The sequence below is a fragment of the Equus caballus genome, chromosome 8 (genome assembly GCF_041296265.1).
Source record: "Equus caballus isolate H_3958 breed thoroughbred chromosome 8, TB-T2T, whole genome shotgun sequence".
Taxonomy (NCBI): domain Eukaryota; kingdom Metazoa; phylum Chordata; class Mammalia; order Perissodactyla; family Equidae; genus Equus; species Equus caballus.
In genome coordinates, this window is record NC_091691.1 from 93452417 (window position 1) to 93473363 (window position 20947).

Here is a 20947-nt window from a genome sequence, read left to right on the forward strand (position 1 = left end):
AGCATCATGTGATGGAACAGGCCCATTAAATCTGACTTTTGGTTAAGGTAAAGCGTGTGAATGAGTCCTAGTTAAGTAACGTAATTATGGCTATGAACTAAAGCCAAAAATCACCATTACTTCACAGTGAGTCTTAAGTGGAAAAAAGGATGTACTTAGTCTAAAATCACCTTGAAAAGGGGAAAGTATTACTGAAACCAAAGTGGGTTCCCTCCTGGCGAGTTAAATCAGACTCTCCACCAGAAGTAGTTGTCTCAGAAAGTAAGGTATATTTGCAGCAAATAGGTGACATGAGAAATCATTTCTAGAGTCATGGCGTCCCTGAACAAAGGGGAGCAGGGACCTTTTATTTCAGATGTGGGGTGAATACTCAAAAAGGAAGAGGCAGGTGTTCGCTTGCACAGGCTTAGTTGGAAAATGTGCTTCCACATACACTGTAGGTGATGGTGATAAGGCCTAAGCTCCTCCTGGAGAGACCTTAGCATTAAAACAAGGCAGAGGTCCTAGGCGTAGCTCTTCTGGTGAAGCTTGGTCTGGGTCAGGGTGGTTGGTGATTGCATCTCCTTAACATAACAAAAGGGAAAAAAACCAATTTGGAAAACCAGTTAAAAGCTTCCAACCCAGCCTTGAGTTCCTTGGTGCCACTAGTCAGTGACAAAAGCACTAAGGAAAGGGGATTGCTGTGACCTAAAAGGATTTTCATCAGAAGGAAAGGAATTGAGAGGGTATTTAATTATGGGAAGATGGCTGGCTGGCCAATGCAGTGGAAAACCGAGGCCCATGGAGCAGCTGGGGATTCCTGAATTCCTGTCAACAACATGGAATTTTCTAGAAGGAAATCTGAAGGCTAAAGGCTACCCAGGAGACTGTTTGGTGAGATGATTGACATGTTTAGGAGATAACTCTGAATGAGAAAGTGAAATCAGTTAGTCTCACAGGATATAATGAAGCAACATCCTGAACAGTAATGGGAGAGGCAGGAGTGCCATCTGCTAAGAGACAGAACACAGGAGAAAGTGACTCTTCGTGCAAGCAGTAAGTCCTATTGCTAACAGCCAAATGGACTCTGCGTCTTTAGATGCCCTTGAAGAGCCACGCAGCATCTGAAGAGACAGTACCACCTCCTCCCACATACTGCTGATGAAGGGCATTTATTTATGTCTCATTCTCATGGGACGAAAATAAAAATAAGATACCAAATTTCATTTGTGTGGTTTTCTTTCATGTACTCAAAGAATTCGTATCTTTCATTTATGAGTGAAATAAAACCTATCCCTTTATTTTGTTTTTCTCAGAGGAGTGATTTCCTTGTCTCAAGCAGTCATTTTTGCTGCTCATCTCTGGAATCTCTCCAACATCCTCATGTAAGCTGTCAGTTCTAGGGCTAAAGCAGAACATAGTATACTATTAAAATCCTGTTTGATGAAGAGTAACAAAAAGATGATCTCCTCATGCATCTGCTTGTTTTATGCTGGTATGAAGGTTGATTTTAGAGTGCTGACTCATGCTGAATTTGACTTCCCCTTGACACAGAATGACACTTCCAAATTCTCTGCACCAGGCCTTTCTTTATTATTTTACTCCTATCACAAAGGAAAATATTTTGAAAAACTATGTCCCCCCAAAAAATCAGCATTTATTAAATGATTCTTTTCCTACTTTAAGTTTAAAAATTCAAGTAGACAGCTGCTCAGAATATAACTAGTCCATAGCCATGATGAATTCATATTATTTTTCCCAACAAATTATTTGTTTTAATCAGTTTATTGTGAGATTTTCATTAGACCTTTGAAATATCAAAAATAACTGAGACAAACAGAAATTGAGGAACATTGTACAAAATGCCTGACCAGGTAGTCTTCAAAATTGTCAAGGTCATGAAAAGCAAATAAAGACTGAGAAACTATCAAAGATTAGAGGAGACTAAGGAAACAGGACAGGTAACTGTGGCGTGGTATCCTGGATTGGTTCCCAAAACAGAGTAGGACATCAGTGGAAACAGCTAGTGATTTCTGAATAGAATCTGTGGTCTAGTTAATAGTCTTTTACCAATGTTAGTTTCTTAATTTTTAACACTCGTGGTTATTTAGGATGTTAATATTAGGGGAAGCTGGATAAAGTCCATACGGCACCATTTCCACAGCTGTTTTATAAATCTAAAACTTTTCCAAAATAAGAAAATAATAACTTAAGACCCTCAGCTTGGTAAACAGTCTATTACATCAAGTCTTCAACAATCAATTTTATCTGTATGTGGTTGCCTCTGTTAATGTAATAGCAAAGAGATAAGATACTATCGAAAATACCAAATCTATTTTTCCTTATTACCTGTTATCACGTTTTTTCTGTAGCAATATTGAGTGCCTAAATGAAAACACTTATGCTTTCTGACTCATGTTTAACTCACTCTTTAATAGAAAATAACTGTAGCCACACAAGATGGGGCATTGCAGTCACTAAGTATATGTGTTTGTGTATTTCCATGAATGTTATAAGGCTTCATTTGACATCATCATGCTTCCTGAGCTATGAGCAAGAAAGTGCAAAGGATACAGGGAAAAGCATTCCTCTGTGAGAAAGTACAGAAACCATATCACCGGGAATTTAGGTCTCAGTCCCATTCAAAGAGAGTCTTCCTACATCAACTAGGATTCTAAATCCATTAAAAAATAACCAGGAGATAAATACTGATAATCTATATGCATCCCACTTCACAAATGATATTTTTATTTATCTTCCTCTGATCTCTCAGAGTTCGATTCACATTCGTGTAACTGTTTGCCACGTCCACAATATTATTGCCACTACCTCTATCTCCACTACCAACCACTACCATCTCTGCTAATAAAAATAAAATTTAAAAATCTCTGTCGTAGCTTGGGCTGCCATAACAAAACAACATAGACTGAGTGTCTTGAGCAACAGACATTTATTTTCTCACAGTTCTGGAGGTTAGAAGTCCAAGATCAAGGTGCCAGCATGGTCAGGTTCTGGGAAGAGCCCTCTTCCAAGCTTGCAGATGACTACTGTCTGGCCGTGACCTCTTTTTTGTGAAATTACAGGGAGAGAGAGCAAGCTCTCTGGTGTCTCTTCTTATAAGGGCACTAATCTCGTCCTGAGGCCCCACTCTCGCGATCTCATCTAATGCTACGTACCTCCCAAGGGTCCCATCTCCAAATACCATCACATTAGGGCTGAGGAATTCAACATACAAATTTGCTGGGAACACAATGGAGTCCATAGCAATATCCAAATCCTGAGAGTTTCAAATAAGGTGTGTGGACTACGCTTCAAACACATGTGCTGGATGCTTTCTGCAGGCTGTCTTATTAAATCTTCAAATAACTTCATGAGGTATATTGACTTTACGTTATAGATGAGGAGGTTAGGTCTTAGGTTAAAATAACTTCTGCCAGACAAGGCATTTAATAAATAGCAGAACCTGCACTGAGAATCAAATTGTTCTGATTAAAAAATTATATTCTGAGACGTTACAACATAATACCCTAAATCCTAATACACACGTATGATTTAAGACTGAGTGAAATGATCTATCCTTTGCAAAATTACTTCACATTATCTTGCAGAGAGGGTAATTTTAGGAAGAGAGTAAATTTGATACAAGAGCTTTACTTTTTTCTCAGCTGTGTGTTGATAAATATAAATAGCTAAATTGATTAACAGTATCCAAACCATTATGAAATTGGCAAGAACTCATATTTGTATTCAACAAAATAGTTTTGTTTATTGATATTATACATAACATAATTCCCATAATTTTTGGGATTATTTGAAACCTTTAAAAATATATTGGAATAAGCAATGACTTTGACAATATATGTAAATATTCATAATGGTTATGGACGTGCTGAACAAAGTCTGCTGCTAAGAGCATTTCATCTGTTTTGTATTGTACTACCCTCTGTAATTTAGTGACTCCTCTGTAAATCTCTGTGGCATAAGCTTTGTATACTTATTTCTTTTCACCGTCACAATAATTCTATGATATAGACATTGTTTTCCCCAAGCTGAGATAAGGATTCAAGCTTGGAGGGTTGTATGACTTGCAGACATGGCCCTCACAAGGGGCTGAGCTGGAATTCCAAGTCCAGTCTTTTCTAGTTCCACAGTCCATGTTTGGGAGATCATTGATATATTTCTATTTATTTTTTAAAAGTTCTTATATAGTGCTCTAATTGTTCTGGATGTAGAATATTTGGATCTGAATTCCATTAGAATTATGTGTCATTAGTAAAAACATGTTCCTACGTATGACTCTATCATGTGCCTCAGACTGCACCCACTCTGTAAGTGAAAGGGACCTGAGATATGAGCTGATCCTTGTTAAGAACCTTCTGTGCACTGTTAGCTCCTCCCTCTGTCCTATGGGGTACCTTTCTTTACCCGAGACATTAAATAATTTGTCTAAGTTTGCACAGCTAAACCGGCATAGCCATGATGTAAACCCAAGTCTGTATGATTCCAGAGTGTAGTAGGAGGTCATCAAGAGGACTTGAACCCTGGTTGACCCTTGAGTTGGACCCAGTCAACTGGAGACTCCTCACCCGCTCCCCTGTCCTTGGGCAGTACAACCCGCCCGCTGTTCTTGCACTAGGAGCCATTTTCAAGCATGCAGCCTTGGGAGAGTAATGTGTTGTTGAGACCATCTGGGTGGTATAGTGACTGAACTCAGTTAGGGCCTCCATCTAAACTTTAAGATTCCGATGGTCGGGTGTGAAGATCTCCTCATTTCATGACTGTCCAAGCCTCTGTGTAAATTCCATCAATTATTAAGCCTTTCACCTGCCAATCTGGAGTTGTCTGCTGCTTTCTTTAGTTTCTCTTTGCTCCCCAAGTACGGGGCCCACTTTTAGATTTCACCCAGGAACTCCCAAGGTTTCAAACTAACAAAAGTTTGATTAATTTTCCATTATACCAAACTATCTTTTCTTATATTTGCATTTTATAAATTTATTACCACTTAAAATATAAATACCTTTTTTAGGTTTAAAAAGCCGAATTCTGCAACACTAAATAAACTTATATAGAGTGGAGTTAAAGCTAAACAAACCGTATGCTGACATCCTACTATAAAAACAATATTTACACTATATGTTTTTACTGTTGGTTTACTTTGTGGGTGGAGATCCACAAGGGGCCAACAAATAAATTAGCTACAGCACAACATGCTAAATACAAGCGTGTAGGAAGAACACTGGGAGCCCTGAGGGAGGACTTTCACTCCTTATCTCCAGGTCTTTGGTTAGGAATCATGTGACAGAGGCGGTGCATCTCAGTGCAGGTAGAGAAGGAGAGACCCACTGCTGTGTGCTGGAAGTTCAGGGTTGTCCTTCATGTGCTTTTTGAAGCTACAGGGAAGGAGCTAAGAAAGGCAGCTGGAGTACAGTGAGAGTGCGTGTCTGCGTTGTTGTTCTATGTATTCTGCTTTTATAATGAGAGGTCTCTGTAATTGTTCTAAGAGTGCATTTTAACATGGGAAACACTGTCTTCTAGTGAATAATCAACAATGTATACTGCAAAGGATTTCTATTATCTGGCCTCTATTAGTGAAAAAACATAGTATAGCAGCGTTGCGGTTTAAATAAATAAATAGAAGAGAAATACAGTGATCTAAGTTTCTGAAGTTTCCTTCTATGAATTTCTTTATGACTGTAGAGAATGTATATGCCAACAAAAATATGCTAAATGTTGAAATTTAAAAGTTGTGGCCAATTTGCATTTCTACACCCTTTCAATTACTGGAAAGGAGACTCATTTTATTACTCTGCCTTAAGGATATCTGTGGAAGGAGTATGGTAAGGTGGGCATCAGGTGACAGACAGTCTAAAGGGCTGATATTAATTTGTCCTATAAAATAAAGGCAGCGTTCTGAAATGATGGTTTGTGCTTGTGTAACTGGTAGTTTTGCTTTTTTGCAAAGGTGAAGAGCCCGACAGATGTGTGTTCAAATCCTGACATTATCACTATCTTTATCCTGAAATGGAGATAAACCACCTCATATAGTAGTTATGAGGATTAAGTGTGTATATAAATTTTAGAATGTATTATGCAGAATAAGCATTTAATAAATACTAGTTACAGTAAAAGTATAAAGGGGTGAGAGATGTGTCTATTATAAAAACATATATCCTTTTGTTTTCTAAATTAATATATGAGCAATTGTTTTTTAAAAAAGTTAATCCTACAAGTTAATCTTTAAATGTGATGTCTTTTCAAAGGCAGAAAATTGAGCATTATGAAAGTGCTTAATCTTAGTAAATCGTAATTGCATTATCATGGACAACAGAGAATTATCTGTTGCTAGGATGGTGAGAATAAATCTTTCCTATGACACTGACATCCAGAGAATTTAGTTAAAGATGATTGAAGCTAGCATCTTGAAAAACTCATAAAGTCTTTTCACAAATTTCATTTTTATACTAAATGTTGAGCTTTTAAAGTTTGCTGTAATTTTAATGAATAACGTGCTTATAATTAAAAAAAAAAGTTGTTCTCTGTAGAAGCATTTTAAAAAATTTATTCCCAATAGATTCGTTGAATAGACAAAATCCTGATGCTGCAAAACTCATGTAAAAAAGATAGATAATAGGATTCTTTAATTTGCTTTCAGATTTTCAGACGATGCTGGTTAGTTTTCAAGAAGGCTTCTAGTAAAGGACCCAGAAGGCTAGAAAAATTTCCAGATGAAAAGGCAGCATATTTCAGAAACTTTCATAAGGTAAGTCACAGTCCTTGGAATCACTGGGGAATAACTGGACCCTTGGCAACAACTGGAGGAGATATTTCTTTTGATAGATGAAATCTGCAGAGGCAAAAATGCACGGCCAGGGTAAAATGTCCCGGGTCTGATAGAATGCAAAAGTTATTTTTCTCCTTTATTTTAATCATCTGCTGTAAATGCCAGTGGTACCTCTGCAAAATGAAAGACTCATTTTTATTGCTACTTTGCAATATGAGATGACTCATAACTCAACTAGATCATTTTCCAATGTGCTGAGTAGGCATGTTCCTCTGTTCAGGTTAATTGTGCATTTGTTACTTTGATTTAAACTGTGGTCCATATTTAGGAGATAAAACTTTTGAGGCTGACACTAGCAGTGTTAATGACACTGTTAATGTACGTGGCATTTGCTGTTTACAGCCTTAACAAGAAAGTGATCATCAAATATGTTGATGTATAGAGATGTGGCATAAATTCTATGAATGAAATACCAATTTCCTAGGAATTAAAAGTCTGTAAAAAATAATCTTAGAATGATGCTAAATGTGCTGCCTAAAGTTATCTTTGATGAAAACATCAAAACACAGTTAAGTATTTTATACTAATGTGGAAGACTCATGATCAGAACTCAGGATTGTGACACAGTGTTGCGTGTTGGTGGAAGGCATAAATAGCCTCAGTAAAGATTCTGCTTCTTTATTGGTGGTAATACAGAGCAAGTTACACTGGGTAATGTCATGAATTTGTAGAATTTATTGTATGTGATAGATAGTTCTAATTTCTCCTTTTATTAAAAATAGAGTGCTTGCCAGGGGTTGAGGGGTTGGGAGGGATAACTAGGCAGAGCACAGAGGACTTTTAGGACAGTGAAACTACTCTTTATGATACTACTGATAATTGACACTATACTGAACGTATGGTTAAAAACCTTCTCACCAAAAAAACTTCGGGTCTGTATCACTTCACTTGTGACTACTGCAACATATGTAAGGGGAAAAAAGAATCTAAATAAGTACTTAAGAAAAATAAAAAAGGAGGAAACCCTTTCCAATTCGCTTTATCAGACCAGCATTATCCGAAAACCAAAACTAGACAAAGACAGTAGAAGAAAGTGACTAATCAATGTTCCTACAAACCAAAATTTGTTAACCAAATATTAGCAAATCTAATTAGACAATACATTAAAATGATAACATATGATCAAATAAGATTTATGATAGAAATGCAAGGTTATTTTAACATTTGAAAATCAATCAATAGAATGATGTAGAATAAAAGAGAACATATCATAGGATCATTTAAATTCATACAGAAAAGGCATTTGACAAAATTCAACATCCATTTATGATTTAAACTCTCAGAAACTTAAGAATAGAGTGAAATTCCTTGATCAAAAAAAGAGCATCTAACAAAAACCCACAGAAAAGAGAAAGGAAAACTGTTTTTATTCTCAGTGACATAATTGTTTCTTGAAAATGCTTGCTCATCTTCAAAGCAAGTACCAGAACTAATGAATAAATTTAGTTAATGGTATGTTTATAGTCAATTGTATTTTTAATAATAGCAGTTAATACTTGGTAAATTAATTTTTTTAAAAAAGAACTCAATTTACAATAATGCCAGCAACTAATTTTGAATAAGTTTATCAAAGCACATGTAAAACCTCTACACTGAAAATTATGGAACATAATTGAGAAAATTAAAGAAAGAAGGATACAAATAAATGGTGAGATATAAAATATTCTTTGATTGGTTGATTTAATATTGTTACGATGTCAGTTCTCCCTAAATTGATATACAGCATTCCAGGAGTCTTTTTTTGTGGATATTGATGATCTCTTTCTGTATGTATGTCTGTATAACCTATATTAGCCAAAGCAGTTTTAATAAAGAAAAACTAAGTTGTAAGTGTTACACTACAAGATATCAAGACTTACTTAATATAAACTTACAGAAATCAGCATAATGTGACTTTAGCAGGAGGATATCTATATAGCTCAATGGAAGGGAATAGAGAGGTTAGAAATAAACTCACGTGTATGCTCGATTGCATTTTCACAAATGTGTGAAGACAAGTCAAAAGGAAAGAAAACTCTTTCCAATAAATGGTGCTAGAACAACTGGATGTCTCTATGTAAATAAATGAACATTGATCTTACCTCACACCATACATACAATAAACTCAAAACAGATCATCAGTCTAAATTTAAAGCCAAAAGTATAAAACTCCCAGTAGTAAATATAGTAGAAAACTTTTTCCACTTTGTGATAAGAAATATTTCTCAGGGCACAAAAAGTATGAACCATAAGAAAAAAAATCACTTGGTAAGTTGAGTTATATGGAAATTTAAAACTTTTTCTCTTCCAGTTAACAAGGTAAAAAGGCAAGTAAGTCTGGAAAAAATTATGCAAATATATATCTGACAAAGAACAAGTATTCAAAATACTTAAAGAATTCTTATAACTCAATAATAAGAAGGTAGCTCAATATTTAAAAATGGACAAAAGATGTGAACATTTTCCCAAATAAGTTATATAAACAGCAAATAAGAACATGCAAAGATGCTCAACATCATTAGTTATCTGTAACATTTAGATTCAAACCAAAATAAGATATCACTATCCACCCATTCGAATGGCTGAAGTTGTAAAGACAAACTAATTGGAGTTGAAAATGTGGAGCCACTAGAACTCATATATTGCTGAAATGGAAAATTGTACAAGCACTTTGTCAAACTCTTGGGCAGTTTCTTTTTTTTTATTATTGAGGTAGCATTGGTGTATAACATTATATAAATTTCAGGTGTACATCATTATATTTTGGCATCTGTATAGACTACATCATATTCACCACCAAAAGTCTAGTTTCTATCCATCACTGTACAAGTGTCCCCCTTTACCTCTTTCACCCTCCTCCCATCCCCCTTTCCCTCTGGTAACCACCAATCTGTTCTCTGTATCTATGTGTTTGTTTGTTTTTTTCTGTCTTCCACATATGAGTGAAATCACACAGTATTTGTCTGTCTTTATCTGATTTATTTCACTTATTTAGCTTACACTAGCTTCACTTAGTATATATACACCACAGATATACCACTGTGTGTGTATGTATATATATATACAGCACATCTTATACCACACACCACATATATACCACTATATATATACATATACCACTATATATATATGTATACCATATGTATATAGTATATATACTATATACTATATATATATATACTATATATACACACATATACCACTATGTATATGTACATATACAAACACACACACACACCACATCTTCTTTATCCATTCATTTGTCAATGGGCACATAGGTTGTTTCCACTTCTTGGCTATTGTGAATAATGCTGCAATGAACATAGGGGTGCATATATCTTCTCAAATTACTGTTTTTGTATTCTTTGGATAAATACCCAGCAGTGGAATAGCTGGATCATATGGTACTTCTATTTTTAATTTTTTGAGGAACCTCCATACTGTTTTCCATAGTGGCTGCACCAGTTTACATTCCCACCAGCAGTGTATGAGGGTTCCCTTTTCTCCACATCCTCTCCAACACTTATTATTTTTTGTCTTTTTAATAATAGTCATGCTGATGGGCTTGAGGTGATATCTTACTGTGGTTTTAATTTGCATTTCTCTAATAATTAGTGATATTGAACATGTTTTCATGTACCTGTTGGTTATCTGTATATCTTTTTTGAAAACATGTTCAGATCGTCTGCCCATTTTTTAATTGGGTTGTTTGGCTTTTTGTTGTTAAGTTATATGATGGGTTTTTTTGGATATTAACTCATTGGATGTTTGATTTACAAACATCTTCTCCCATTTGGTAGGTTGTCTTCTTGGTTTGTTAATGGTTTTCTTTGCTGTGCAGAAGCTTTTTAGTTTGATGTAGTCCCATTTGTTTATTTTTGTTTTTATTGCTTTACTTTTGGTGTCAGATTCAAAAAATTATTGCCAAGACTGATGTCAGTGAGCATACTGCCTATGTTTTCTTCTAGGAGTTTTATGGTTCCAGGTCATTTGATCAAGTCTTCAATCCATTTTTAGTTAATTTTTGTGTATGGTGTAAGATAAGGGTTTACTTTCATTCTTTTGCATGTGGCTGTCCAGTTTTTCCTACACCATTTATTGAAGGGACTTTGCTTTCTCCATTTTGTGTTCTTGTTTCCCTGTTGAAAATTAGCTGCCCATGGATATGTGGGTTTATTTCTGGCCTTTCAGTTCTGTTTCATTGATCTGTGTGTCTGTTTTTCTGCTAATCTCATGTTGTCTTGATTACTACAGCTTTGTAGTATGCTTTGAAATCAGGAAGTGTGATACCTCAAGCTTCGTTCTTTTTTCTCAGAATTGCTTTGGCTATTCAGGACCTTTTGTTGTTTTATATAAATTTTAGGATTCTTTGTTAAATAAATACGGTAAAGTTGCCAGGTACAAAATCAACATACAAAAATCTGTTGTATTTCTGTACACTAATAATGAACTATTAGAAAGAGAAATCAAGAAAACAATCTCATTTATAATCACAACCAAAAGCATAAAATACCTGGAAATAAATTTACCAAGAATGTGAAAGACCTGTACACTGAAAAGTATAAAACATTGTTGAAAGAAATTGACGAAGATATAAAGAAATGAAAAGATATTCCATGCTCATGGATTGGAAGAATTAACATAGTTAAAATGTCCATATTACCTAAAGCAATCTATAGATTCAATGCAACCTATCAAATTCCCAATGACATTTTTCATGGAAATGAGTAGTTTCTTTAAAAAGTTAAACATATATCTGTCCAACTATTCCACTTCTAAGAATTTACCTCCCCAAAATGAATAGCCATGTCCAAATAAAGACATGTACAAAAATGTACATAGCAGCTTTATTCAAAATAGCTGAAAAGTGGAAACAACCTAAACAGGAGAATGAATAAACCAATTGTGGTTTATCCATCAATGGAATATGCTGAACAATAGATAGGAAAGATCTACTGATACACATAATAACAGATGAATTGTGTCAGAATCGTTATGCTGATTGAAAGACTTCAGACCCAAAATAATACATATTGTCTGATTTCATACTTACTTGTAGTAACAAAAATCATAGCTTGGTTGCCTAGTTTGAGGGAGGAATTGATGGAGGGATGGACTCCAAATGGACATAAGGCAGTTTTAGGGGGTGATGGAAGCATTCTTTATCTTTATTGTGGTGGTAGTTTAAAAAAAATGCATACAACTATCAAAACTCATTCAATTGTTTACTTTAAATGGATGCAACTTATCACGTATAAATTATTCCTCAACAAAGTCAACAAGGAAAGAGATCATTCTGGAAAACAGATTGTTGAAAAAGATCAAGAATCTTAACCACTTGTGTGTGTGTGTGTGTGTGTCTGTGTGTTTAGAACATTTAAGATCTACCTCTTGTCAACCTTCAAGTATATAATAGAGTTGGTTAACTGTAGTCAGCATGCTGTACATTAGCTCCCCAGAACTTATTCGTCTTACCCTGTGACCAATGATGATGGCGATGTTAACTGACCTTATTGTGGTAGTAATTTCACAATACATATGTGTACCAAAACATCACATTGTACACCTTAAACTTACACAATGTTGTATGTCAATTATATCTCAATAATAATGCTGGAAGAAAAAAGAATCTTAACTACGTTGCAGAGTGGATAATATTGTAGGTTCTGGAATCTGGCCTCCATATTTAACAGCTGTGTGGACTTTGATAAGCTATTTAAACTTCTATGTACCTAATTTTTCTCTCTGACATTAAGATTATAATGGTGTCTACCAAAGAGAGTTATTGTAATGAATAAATGGTTCACAGACATATAATGAGATTCAATATAACTAGATGTTACTAACAAATGATATTTTATAGCTAAGCATATAATTACTTACTTGGCGTATGGTAAGTTGTACAAATATTGGCCATTGTTAGTCTAGGTTAGTTAGATGTGACGGTGGCTTGACTGAAGATGTTAGTATTGAAGTTGAAGGTCAAAGGACAAATTTTGGATATGGTTTGTAAAATGGACAGGACGTACTTATGGATTAGATGTTGGACATCAGTGGAAGTTACGATCATGGGTGATTCAAGAATTTGGGCTTGAGCAACAGAGACGAGGATGGTGCAATTCATGAAGTGGGGGAAGGCTAGAAGAGCAGGCTTTGAGTAAAAATCACAGGCTTTCACTTTGTACACGTTAAATTTGAAATGTATTTTAGGCACTAAAGCTAAAATGTCAAGTAATCAGTTAGACAAACAAATGTGGGCTGGGGTGGGGTGTCATTGATAATCTTATTCATTTGGCTGCCATTGGCATATTGATAGTATTTTACTGTGTAGCATTGGATGAAATGTCTCTTGGAAGAGAATGAAGAAAAAGGACATAATTAACACTGCGACGTTTAGAGAATTAGCAGAGGTGGAGGAGCCCGAATAGAAATCTGAGAACAGCAGGGAGTAAGATGAGAAGAATAACATTAAGAGTAAACCATTGGGAACCAAGAGGAAACGGTGCTAAAAAATTTGAGCAAATAGTCGTCTGTGTCTAGTTTGAGAGAATGAGAAAGATGACAGGAAAGGGACTATTGGATTTACAACATGGAGGTCTTCGGTGGCTTTACCAAGAGCTATTGCAGTGAAATATGGGGACTAATTTCACTTGGAGTGGCTTATAGGAGAATAAGAGGTGAGGAAGAGGCAGCTACTCAGGCAATCTTTTTCAAGAAATTTTGCTGTAAAATTGATCCAAGGTATGTAGCAGATATATTTTTTAAATATGACATATATTGTACCACACCTGTATGCCAATGGGAATGATCAAATATGTGATGATTAGAAAGTTCCTGTGTATAATTACGTGATTTGGTTTTTCACAGAACGGGGGATCATTCATTTTCACCAAAAGAAAAAGGAATAGAATATGAATGCAGATATAAGTAGATTGGATAAAAATTAATACTAGAAAACTATGACTAACACTTCAAAAACATACATACTTTATGTGTGTGAGCTTTCTCTCTCCAGTCTGTGAGAAATCAGCAGCACGAGATCAGTAGGAGCACATTGAGAAAAGGAACAGTTAATCTTTTATTAAATAACTAAACAGATGCCATTGACTGTAGCTTGAAGCTCCCTACAGCACTTAAATACCTAGATTCAGTGCATGTGACAGCTAAAATTTACCTTTCTCGTGGCAATGTTATGAAGATTAAAGTTTTTATTATTCCAACTTATTCTTCATAGCATTTGGAAGGCTAACTCAGTTTCCTAGTGATTTAAATTTCCTTTCAGGAATTTTTATCTTATTTTTTTCTTCAGTGATTTTGAACTAAAATGGTGAAGTTAGCCCACTCCTGATATGGAAGAAAAATTTGGGCATGATTCATCAGTAATAAGAAATCTTGAGAGTTGTTTTCAAGAAAGTATGTAAATGTTCTCTTATTTTGATTCTATTTTAGCAAGTTTTGCCTAATGCTTCTAACTGGCTGTCTTATTATAGGCTTTGGGTAAAAATCACAAGCTTTCACTTTGTATATATTAAATTTGAAGTGTCTGTTAGGCATTCAAACCAAAATACTGTGTCAGTCTGACTACTTTTCTTCTTCCTGTAGTCTTAACCAGCACCAAGACACTGATGTTTGCTTCCTTTTTTCTTAGATGTACATCTAGTGTTATTCAAATTCTCTTTTATCGTGTCTTCTGTTATTCTATAATGCCACTCTTATTCACTCAGATATGATCTTCCCTGCCATCAAAATTGTATTACCATTAAGCAACTCTAAAATTGCTCAAATGAAAGTAAAAACTTACAACATAAATATTTTCTTTCATTGGGTTGGATAAGTAAATACAGGTATGTCTTGTCTCTAAGAGTGATCGGCATTATGCTACAAAGGAAAAGAGACCTGCCCTGTCTATTGGGAAACTACTAGTAAACCCAATGCCATATAATAAGTAAAATACTATGATTAATGTAATATATGTTTTTGTAAGACGACTATGTTTAGTGACAAGACAGACACTGAAGCTCAGAAGATGAAAGTACTCTTCTTATTTGTACAATGTGGACAATAATTGCCCTGCTCCTCCAGGACTGTCATGAAGAGTGAATAAGATACCACTTAGGAACTTCTAGAAAGAGTGTTTGGGGCAGTCAATAATTAAAATTTTGCAGTCCCATGAAGTAAGGTTTATGAATAGCTAACTATAATGAAGTATGATGGAGTGCAAAGTGCAGTTATAAAAGTATAAAGGAACAGTTCATTCTCCCTTTGGAAATTAGGTGAGGGCGAAGGGGCTTCTTAAGACTACTTTGTCTTGACAATTAAAGTAATGGAGAGGAATGCATTATATGAGGAAGAAAAAGCATGATTACAAGTACTGAAAAGTTACATTGCATGGGGAATTGAAGAAAATTTAAGTAATCTAGTGTCGACAAACTCTGAAAGGAGGGCTACAGTGGGGGAAGCTGAGCCCCAAAGCAATGGAGGGGGCGTATGAAGGATCACAAATCCTTCACTCATGAGTTTAGTCTTCATCCTTTAAGCAGTAGAGACATTGTGAAGGGATTTAAATGGCTTTTCATATCTTCAAATAAGTATTTAGAAAAAAGTAATTTATATGAAATCACATCAAATGAATAGGGTAATAGATTATATACAGAGAAATGAGTTAGTAGAATATTATAATATAATATTCCCACTGCCCCAAAATAAACAAAGTCCTGAATGGAGAAAGATAAAGTGAATGGAAAGGAGATGTATTTTGCTGATATTTTCCAGATACAGTCAAGGAGAATTAAAATGACTTAGTAACTGATCGGATATAGGGGAAATGGAAGAGAGGAGTAAGAGTTGATATCTTTGCAAGAGTGGGTGACAGATGAGTGGTCATGCTGGATGGAGGCAGGGACTATGTGAGGAGGAGCAGTTCTCAGTGGTGAAGAAAGCTTGGCATGTTAGATTTGAGGTGTTTATGGTATATTCAGGTAGATACTTTCATTAAACAAATAGAAATACAGCCAGATTGTAGTGGAAATTGCCGAGGAAATCTATTGAATAGAATAAATGTTAAGGTGGTGGTATAGCGATACCTCTCTGTGAAAGTCTGATCAGTGCAAAATAAAACTTTTTTCTCTAAAAGACATGGACTTTGGTACCAGCCTTATGGTGACATCCACATATTTCAATTCTAAGTTTATGGAGAGTTACAAATAAAAAAAGTTGACACTTTATTGAACAAAACAGCTAATTCAAAAAACGATAGAAAATTATGAAAACTGCCACTTAAATGAGGAACTGCTGATAGAATAAATGTTAAAATACTAAACAGTAAAATTTATATTAATTATCAAGACTCTTTAAATATACTCCTAACTGAAAGATTTAATAATTCTAAAGAGAGAATTTTTTATTTTACCAAAAAGAAAATTATTAAAAATATTGACGTTTGCAAAGGGGAAGAAGAGAGAAGACAGAACATCAGAGGCCGTGTGTCCTGCTCTTCCCTGGGGCTGCCCTTCCATCTGAGAGGGTGAGTGGGTGTTGGCGGTACAGAGAAGGCCACCATAGGGGTTGGATGGTGTTAATTTGTCCAAGCCCTGGACAATCAGCCATCAAAGAGCAATCCCAAATCTTTGTAATTTTATCTTGAAATATGATCTTGCTCCTGCAGCATCAAAGACTGAACCGTCACTTCCTATGGCTTCTTCCGTTTGTAGAATTATGAATCTTTGTTTCAGATGTGAACATTGTTGAAGCTGTAAATTTCTCATAGTTCCCTCTGATGGTCAGGTAAATAAAGATCTCCGTATGAAAAAGGCTGGCATATTTAAAATCTTTGTTTTCCCTTGGACAACTAACGGTCAGTCCAAATACTGGATCTTGTGAATTGCAAAAAGAAAAAAAAAAATTTTTCATTTTCGAGGTGGCTTAAAGAAATAGACTAGTGTGCATTTCCCAATTTTTTCTATTTGTTAGTGTTTAAATACTTTAAACTTGTGATTAGTCCATTATTTTGATATGCCTTAAAATCTGCTGTAGTGCTCAATAGCAATGAACTGAAGTAATCAATCAAATGAATGAAATGTTTCCAACCTAAGTGACAGACTTCTGAAGAATAAGCTAAGGACACAATTACTTCTTTACCAAAGTTAAAGTTGGCAGGTTCTATCTGAAATATACATATTATAAAGCTTATGAGTATTAATGATCTCAATTAGACATTTGATATGTTTACAATGAGAGAGATCTTGCTGCATAAATCAATTTTTATATAAAACTGCTATAAAATTGTATATACTTTTTCTTTTACTTCTTGGTAGAAAGAAATTTGAAATTCAAATCACTAGCTACTGAAGGAAGTTATTAAAAATGCATTAGGATTGAAAATTTAGCTTTATATAATTGTCATAACAGATATTCAAAACAAATTTATCCTCAATGAAAACTGAACTACAGCAATTTACATAGAATCAGCTAATAAATTTTCCTTAATTTTCTAGGCAGATGCAAAAGAAACAGTTTATAGAAATTTTAGTAATATAAACATGAGTGCTGTCCATAGAGAGGAAAACATAAATAAAATCTCTTAGAAGGATGAATAAAGATAGAACTTTGTGAACTTCCAGTGGTGCAAATTATGCGATGCCAGAAAAGTGATGCCTGTGTTGGGACCAATCTTATTTCTAAGTCCCCTGCAACCTGACATTGAAAACATCATTTTATTTTATCTGGTTTACTCCTATTTAGAGTTGTCAGTATTTATCTTTATGTAAAGCAGACGTCTGAGAGAGTTGGGGAAAAGATGAAGACGTACTGGTGAAAAATAGCCACCTATAAATATAGCATGTCATTAAAGCTAGAAGCAAAATTATTGGTCAGAGTGGAAACGCACATGTGTACAATATGTTGTGTTGAACATTTTCATTTTCATTCCAACGGCTATATGCTTGGATGGGCACACACTTGGTGTGATGTGGAGTATTCAAAGGCTTGGTGTCTCTTGAAAAACCTGCCAGAAGTTCCCGGAGTGATAATTGTTTATTTGGGTTAAGACATCTTATTCATTTGTTTATTCACTCACTCATTTATTCATCCATCTGTGATCTCTTAGCTTGAAGAGGTCTCAGTTTCTTGAACATACGCTCCTATTAACACACACATTGGTTTCTGGGACAGTCGCATGTTAATCTATGATCATTTATTGATTGCTTTACTCATATCATTTGGTCACATGCTGGTCACTCAGGGAAGACTCAAAGAAATGGAATAGGAAAAGTTGGTTTTTATGTAGGATCGAAAGAAGGTGTGAGAATGCCCACGGCTTGATGCCCCGTCTCTCACAGAGATGGATGGGTTGTGAATGGGCAACTCTAAAGCCAGAAATTAGCAGAAGAGACCAAGTTTAAGAACTGCGGATGGAGGGAATGGCAAAGTTGTGATCTGAAAATAATAGGGAACTCCCAAAGCTAAACTTGATCTTTGTAATATTTGAATCAAAGTCAATTAAAATTTTATATCATCTAAGATATCTCCGATAAACATCATTCTGTGTGGCTTAAGGATGCCATGGAAAATAGATCACCAGCAATCAGGATTTTTGTTTATAATCTGTCGATCTCTAACAAATATCTGTTCACTGAGAAATATGGAATCAGACTCTTAGAAAATATCTGTGTGATTAATCTGGGCTTGACTAGAGTATACAGCCATATGATTTATGTTAACAACATTACTGTCTTTATTCTGCTTTTTAAAACTATCCATTTGTGTGTTTGTGTGAGGCACTGATCCATAATGGTACTACATCACAAAAAAATAGTATGATTTAAACAACATCTTTCTTTCACTTTCTTATCTGTAAAGTGAAAATAATATCATAGCTCGCATGAGATGATAATTTCATTTAAGAGAATATGTAAAATGTAAGACAACTATGATGGCACAAGTCATTTCTGCTTCAGATTTTGCATCTTTGAAACCAGAGAAACAATTCGTACCAACTTTAGAAAAATTTTGAGACCAATTTGCATGATAAAGTAGCTTGTAATTCCAAAGAAGTCATTGTATATGGTAAATCAGATAGCAATTTGAGAAAGAATATTCGGTAGCTCAATTCTGTTATGACATTATTTCCATCCTTTCTGAAGCATTTTTACGTTTATTTCATGGATTTAGATACAATGCCCTTAATTATTATCTCAGAATATCATCAATGCATTTCTCTTTTTTAAAAATCTCTTTTTCACCCATTAACAGTCTGCCTAATTGTTCAATATCTGACAGATACAAGAGGAGAAATGCTTATTGCATAATGTTTACCGAGGATAAATTGTTTCTCTGCCATTAACAGAAAGTTATATATGTACCTCAAGTAATGAATGTATATTCATTTACAACTAACAATTTGAAAAATATTCCAATGTGAATTCGTTCTTGATTTAGTACTTTGTACCTCGCTATAAATATCTATCTAGCAACTTTTATTTTATAAATAACAATGCTGTTTCATATTTGTTTAAAATTTGTATGATATTTTAAAAATTCTAAAGCTTTTTACATTCAATGCTTCTATTAAAAAAAGGTAAAATTTCAATTGAACATTAACAATCCTAGGTTATGAACCAATAGCAGCCAATAAACTGATTTTATTGATTAGAGGACAGGTTCTTAATTTAGGGAAAGATGGGTCTTGAGTCTCAGTAAAATTAGTTGTTTTGATGATAACTGTTAAATTTGTTCTGCTCAGAATTATTGTCACATAGTTTGATTTCCTGAAGAAATGGTTGAATTCCTACTATATAATATTCGGGGAAATGAGGTGGGTTGCTTGGTTGGTTGGTTGGTTTTGGAGACAAAAAGAGAAACAGAGAGATTGTAAATGTTTGCTTAAAAATGCAATGATTTCCCCCTAATTCTTCTTTTCTATATCTTTGAATCTAGTTAATCATATTTAAATATCTAGTGTACAGTACTATAAAATTAAATTTTAACCTGATTTTCAGTAGCCTGGAAATCTTTTTATGTCTTTTTATCCTTTATGAAAAGTTTATCTCGTTATAGGGGAAATTGTACTCCTGAGCTGGGGCTACCATGATATGACCTAGTCTTAGGGCTGGTATAGCCAACTCTCTGATAGGGGGCCAAAAAGTCAACTTTCCTATCTTTTAGTCTAGTTTCATCTTGCACGTAAACTGATGTGGTCAGACCCAACATTGTCCCCAAAGGCTGGATCTGTTATGCACTTCTATCATTAAAAATAATTGGACTAGAGTTTTTATTTTCTATTGTTGTATAACAAATTACCACAAACTCAGGGGTTCAAAAAAACCCCCATTGGTAAGCTCACAGTTCTAAAGGTCAAAGGTGCAGCGTGCCTGGGTCCTCTGCTGAGAGATTCACAAGTCTGAAGTCAAGATGTCCATCAGACTGAGTTGTCTGAGGGCTCTAGAGAAACATCTGCTTCCAAACTCCTTCTGTAGATGGCTAATTCAGCCACTCAGGGCTATAGGGCTGAGGTTCCTGTTTCCTTGCTGGTCTCCAAAAGGGGCTGCTCTCCACAACCAGAGGCTGCCCACAATCCTTGACATATTTGGTTCTTTCCCTCGCTGAGACCCAATGGCACATCAAAGCCTTCTCAAGCTTGGAATCTGACTTTCTCTTCTCTGTCCGGCTGGAGAAAATGCTCTGCTTTTAAAAAAGCTCCCATGAGTAGGTCGGTTGCACCTCAGGGATCTCTGCATTGCGACCTAACTCTAGTGGTGAACCATTTACATTTTTGTTTTATCTTTCATTTGGGAAAGAATTCTTTTAGGCTGGCAAAAGTGAGAGAGCCACCCTTCCCTCGTGGCCTATAGGAGGTATGTACATTATAGACATTGTATTTGAAGGGAAATATGCTACAACTTTGACAATTCAGGCCTGGAGGTTTATTTAAATAATTGCTGACTCGACACCCAGTTGTAACCCATTTTGTGTCCATGAGGAGTGAGCAAAAGATAAATGCCAAGAGAAGGACAGATATTTGGGCCTGCGATGCTGCCTCTAATATCATCAAACTGCTGAACCAACAGCAATAATTGCCTACTGTAGAGTTCTTATGTGAGAAAAATAAAGTTCTGTTTGTTTAAATCAGTGGGCAGCAAAGTTTTCTCTGTA

The 20947-nt window shown here is 35.1% G+C and overlaps 1 protein-coding gene across 1 annotated transcript in view; it reads left to right on the forward strand.

Annotated features, from left to right (window-relative positions):
• Positions 1-20947, forward strand: part of DOK6 (docking protein 6) — a 411448-nt gene that overhangs the window by 127766 nt on the left and 262735 nt on the right. Inside the window, exon 2 of the mRNA XM_001493092.5 lies at positions 6632-6739. Within this exon, the coding sequence (XP_001493142.1) occupies positions 6632-6739 (108 nt within the window). The remainder of the gene's footprint in view (positions 1-6631; positions 6740-20947) is intronic.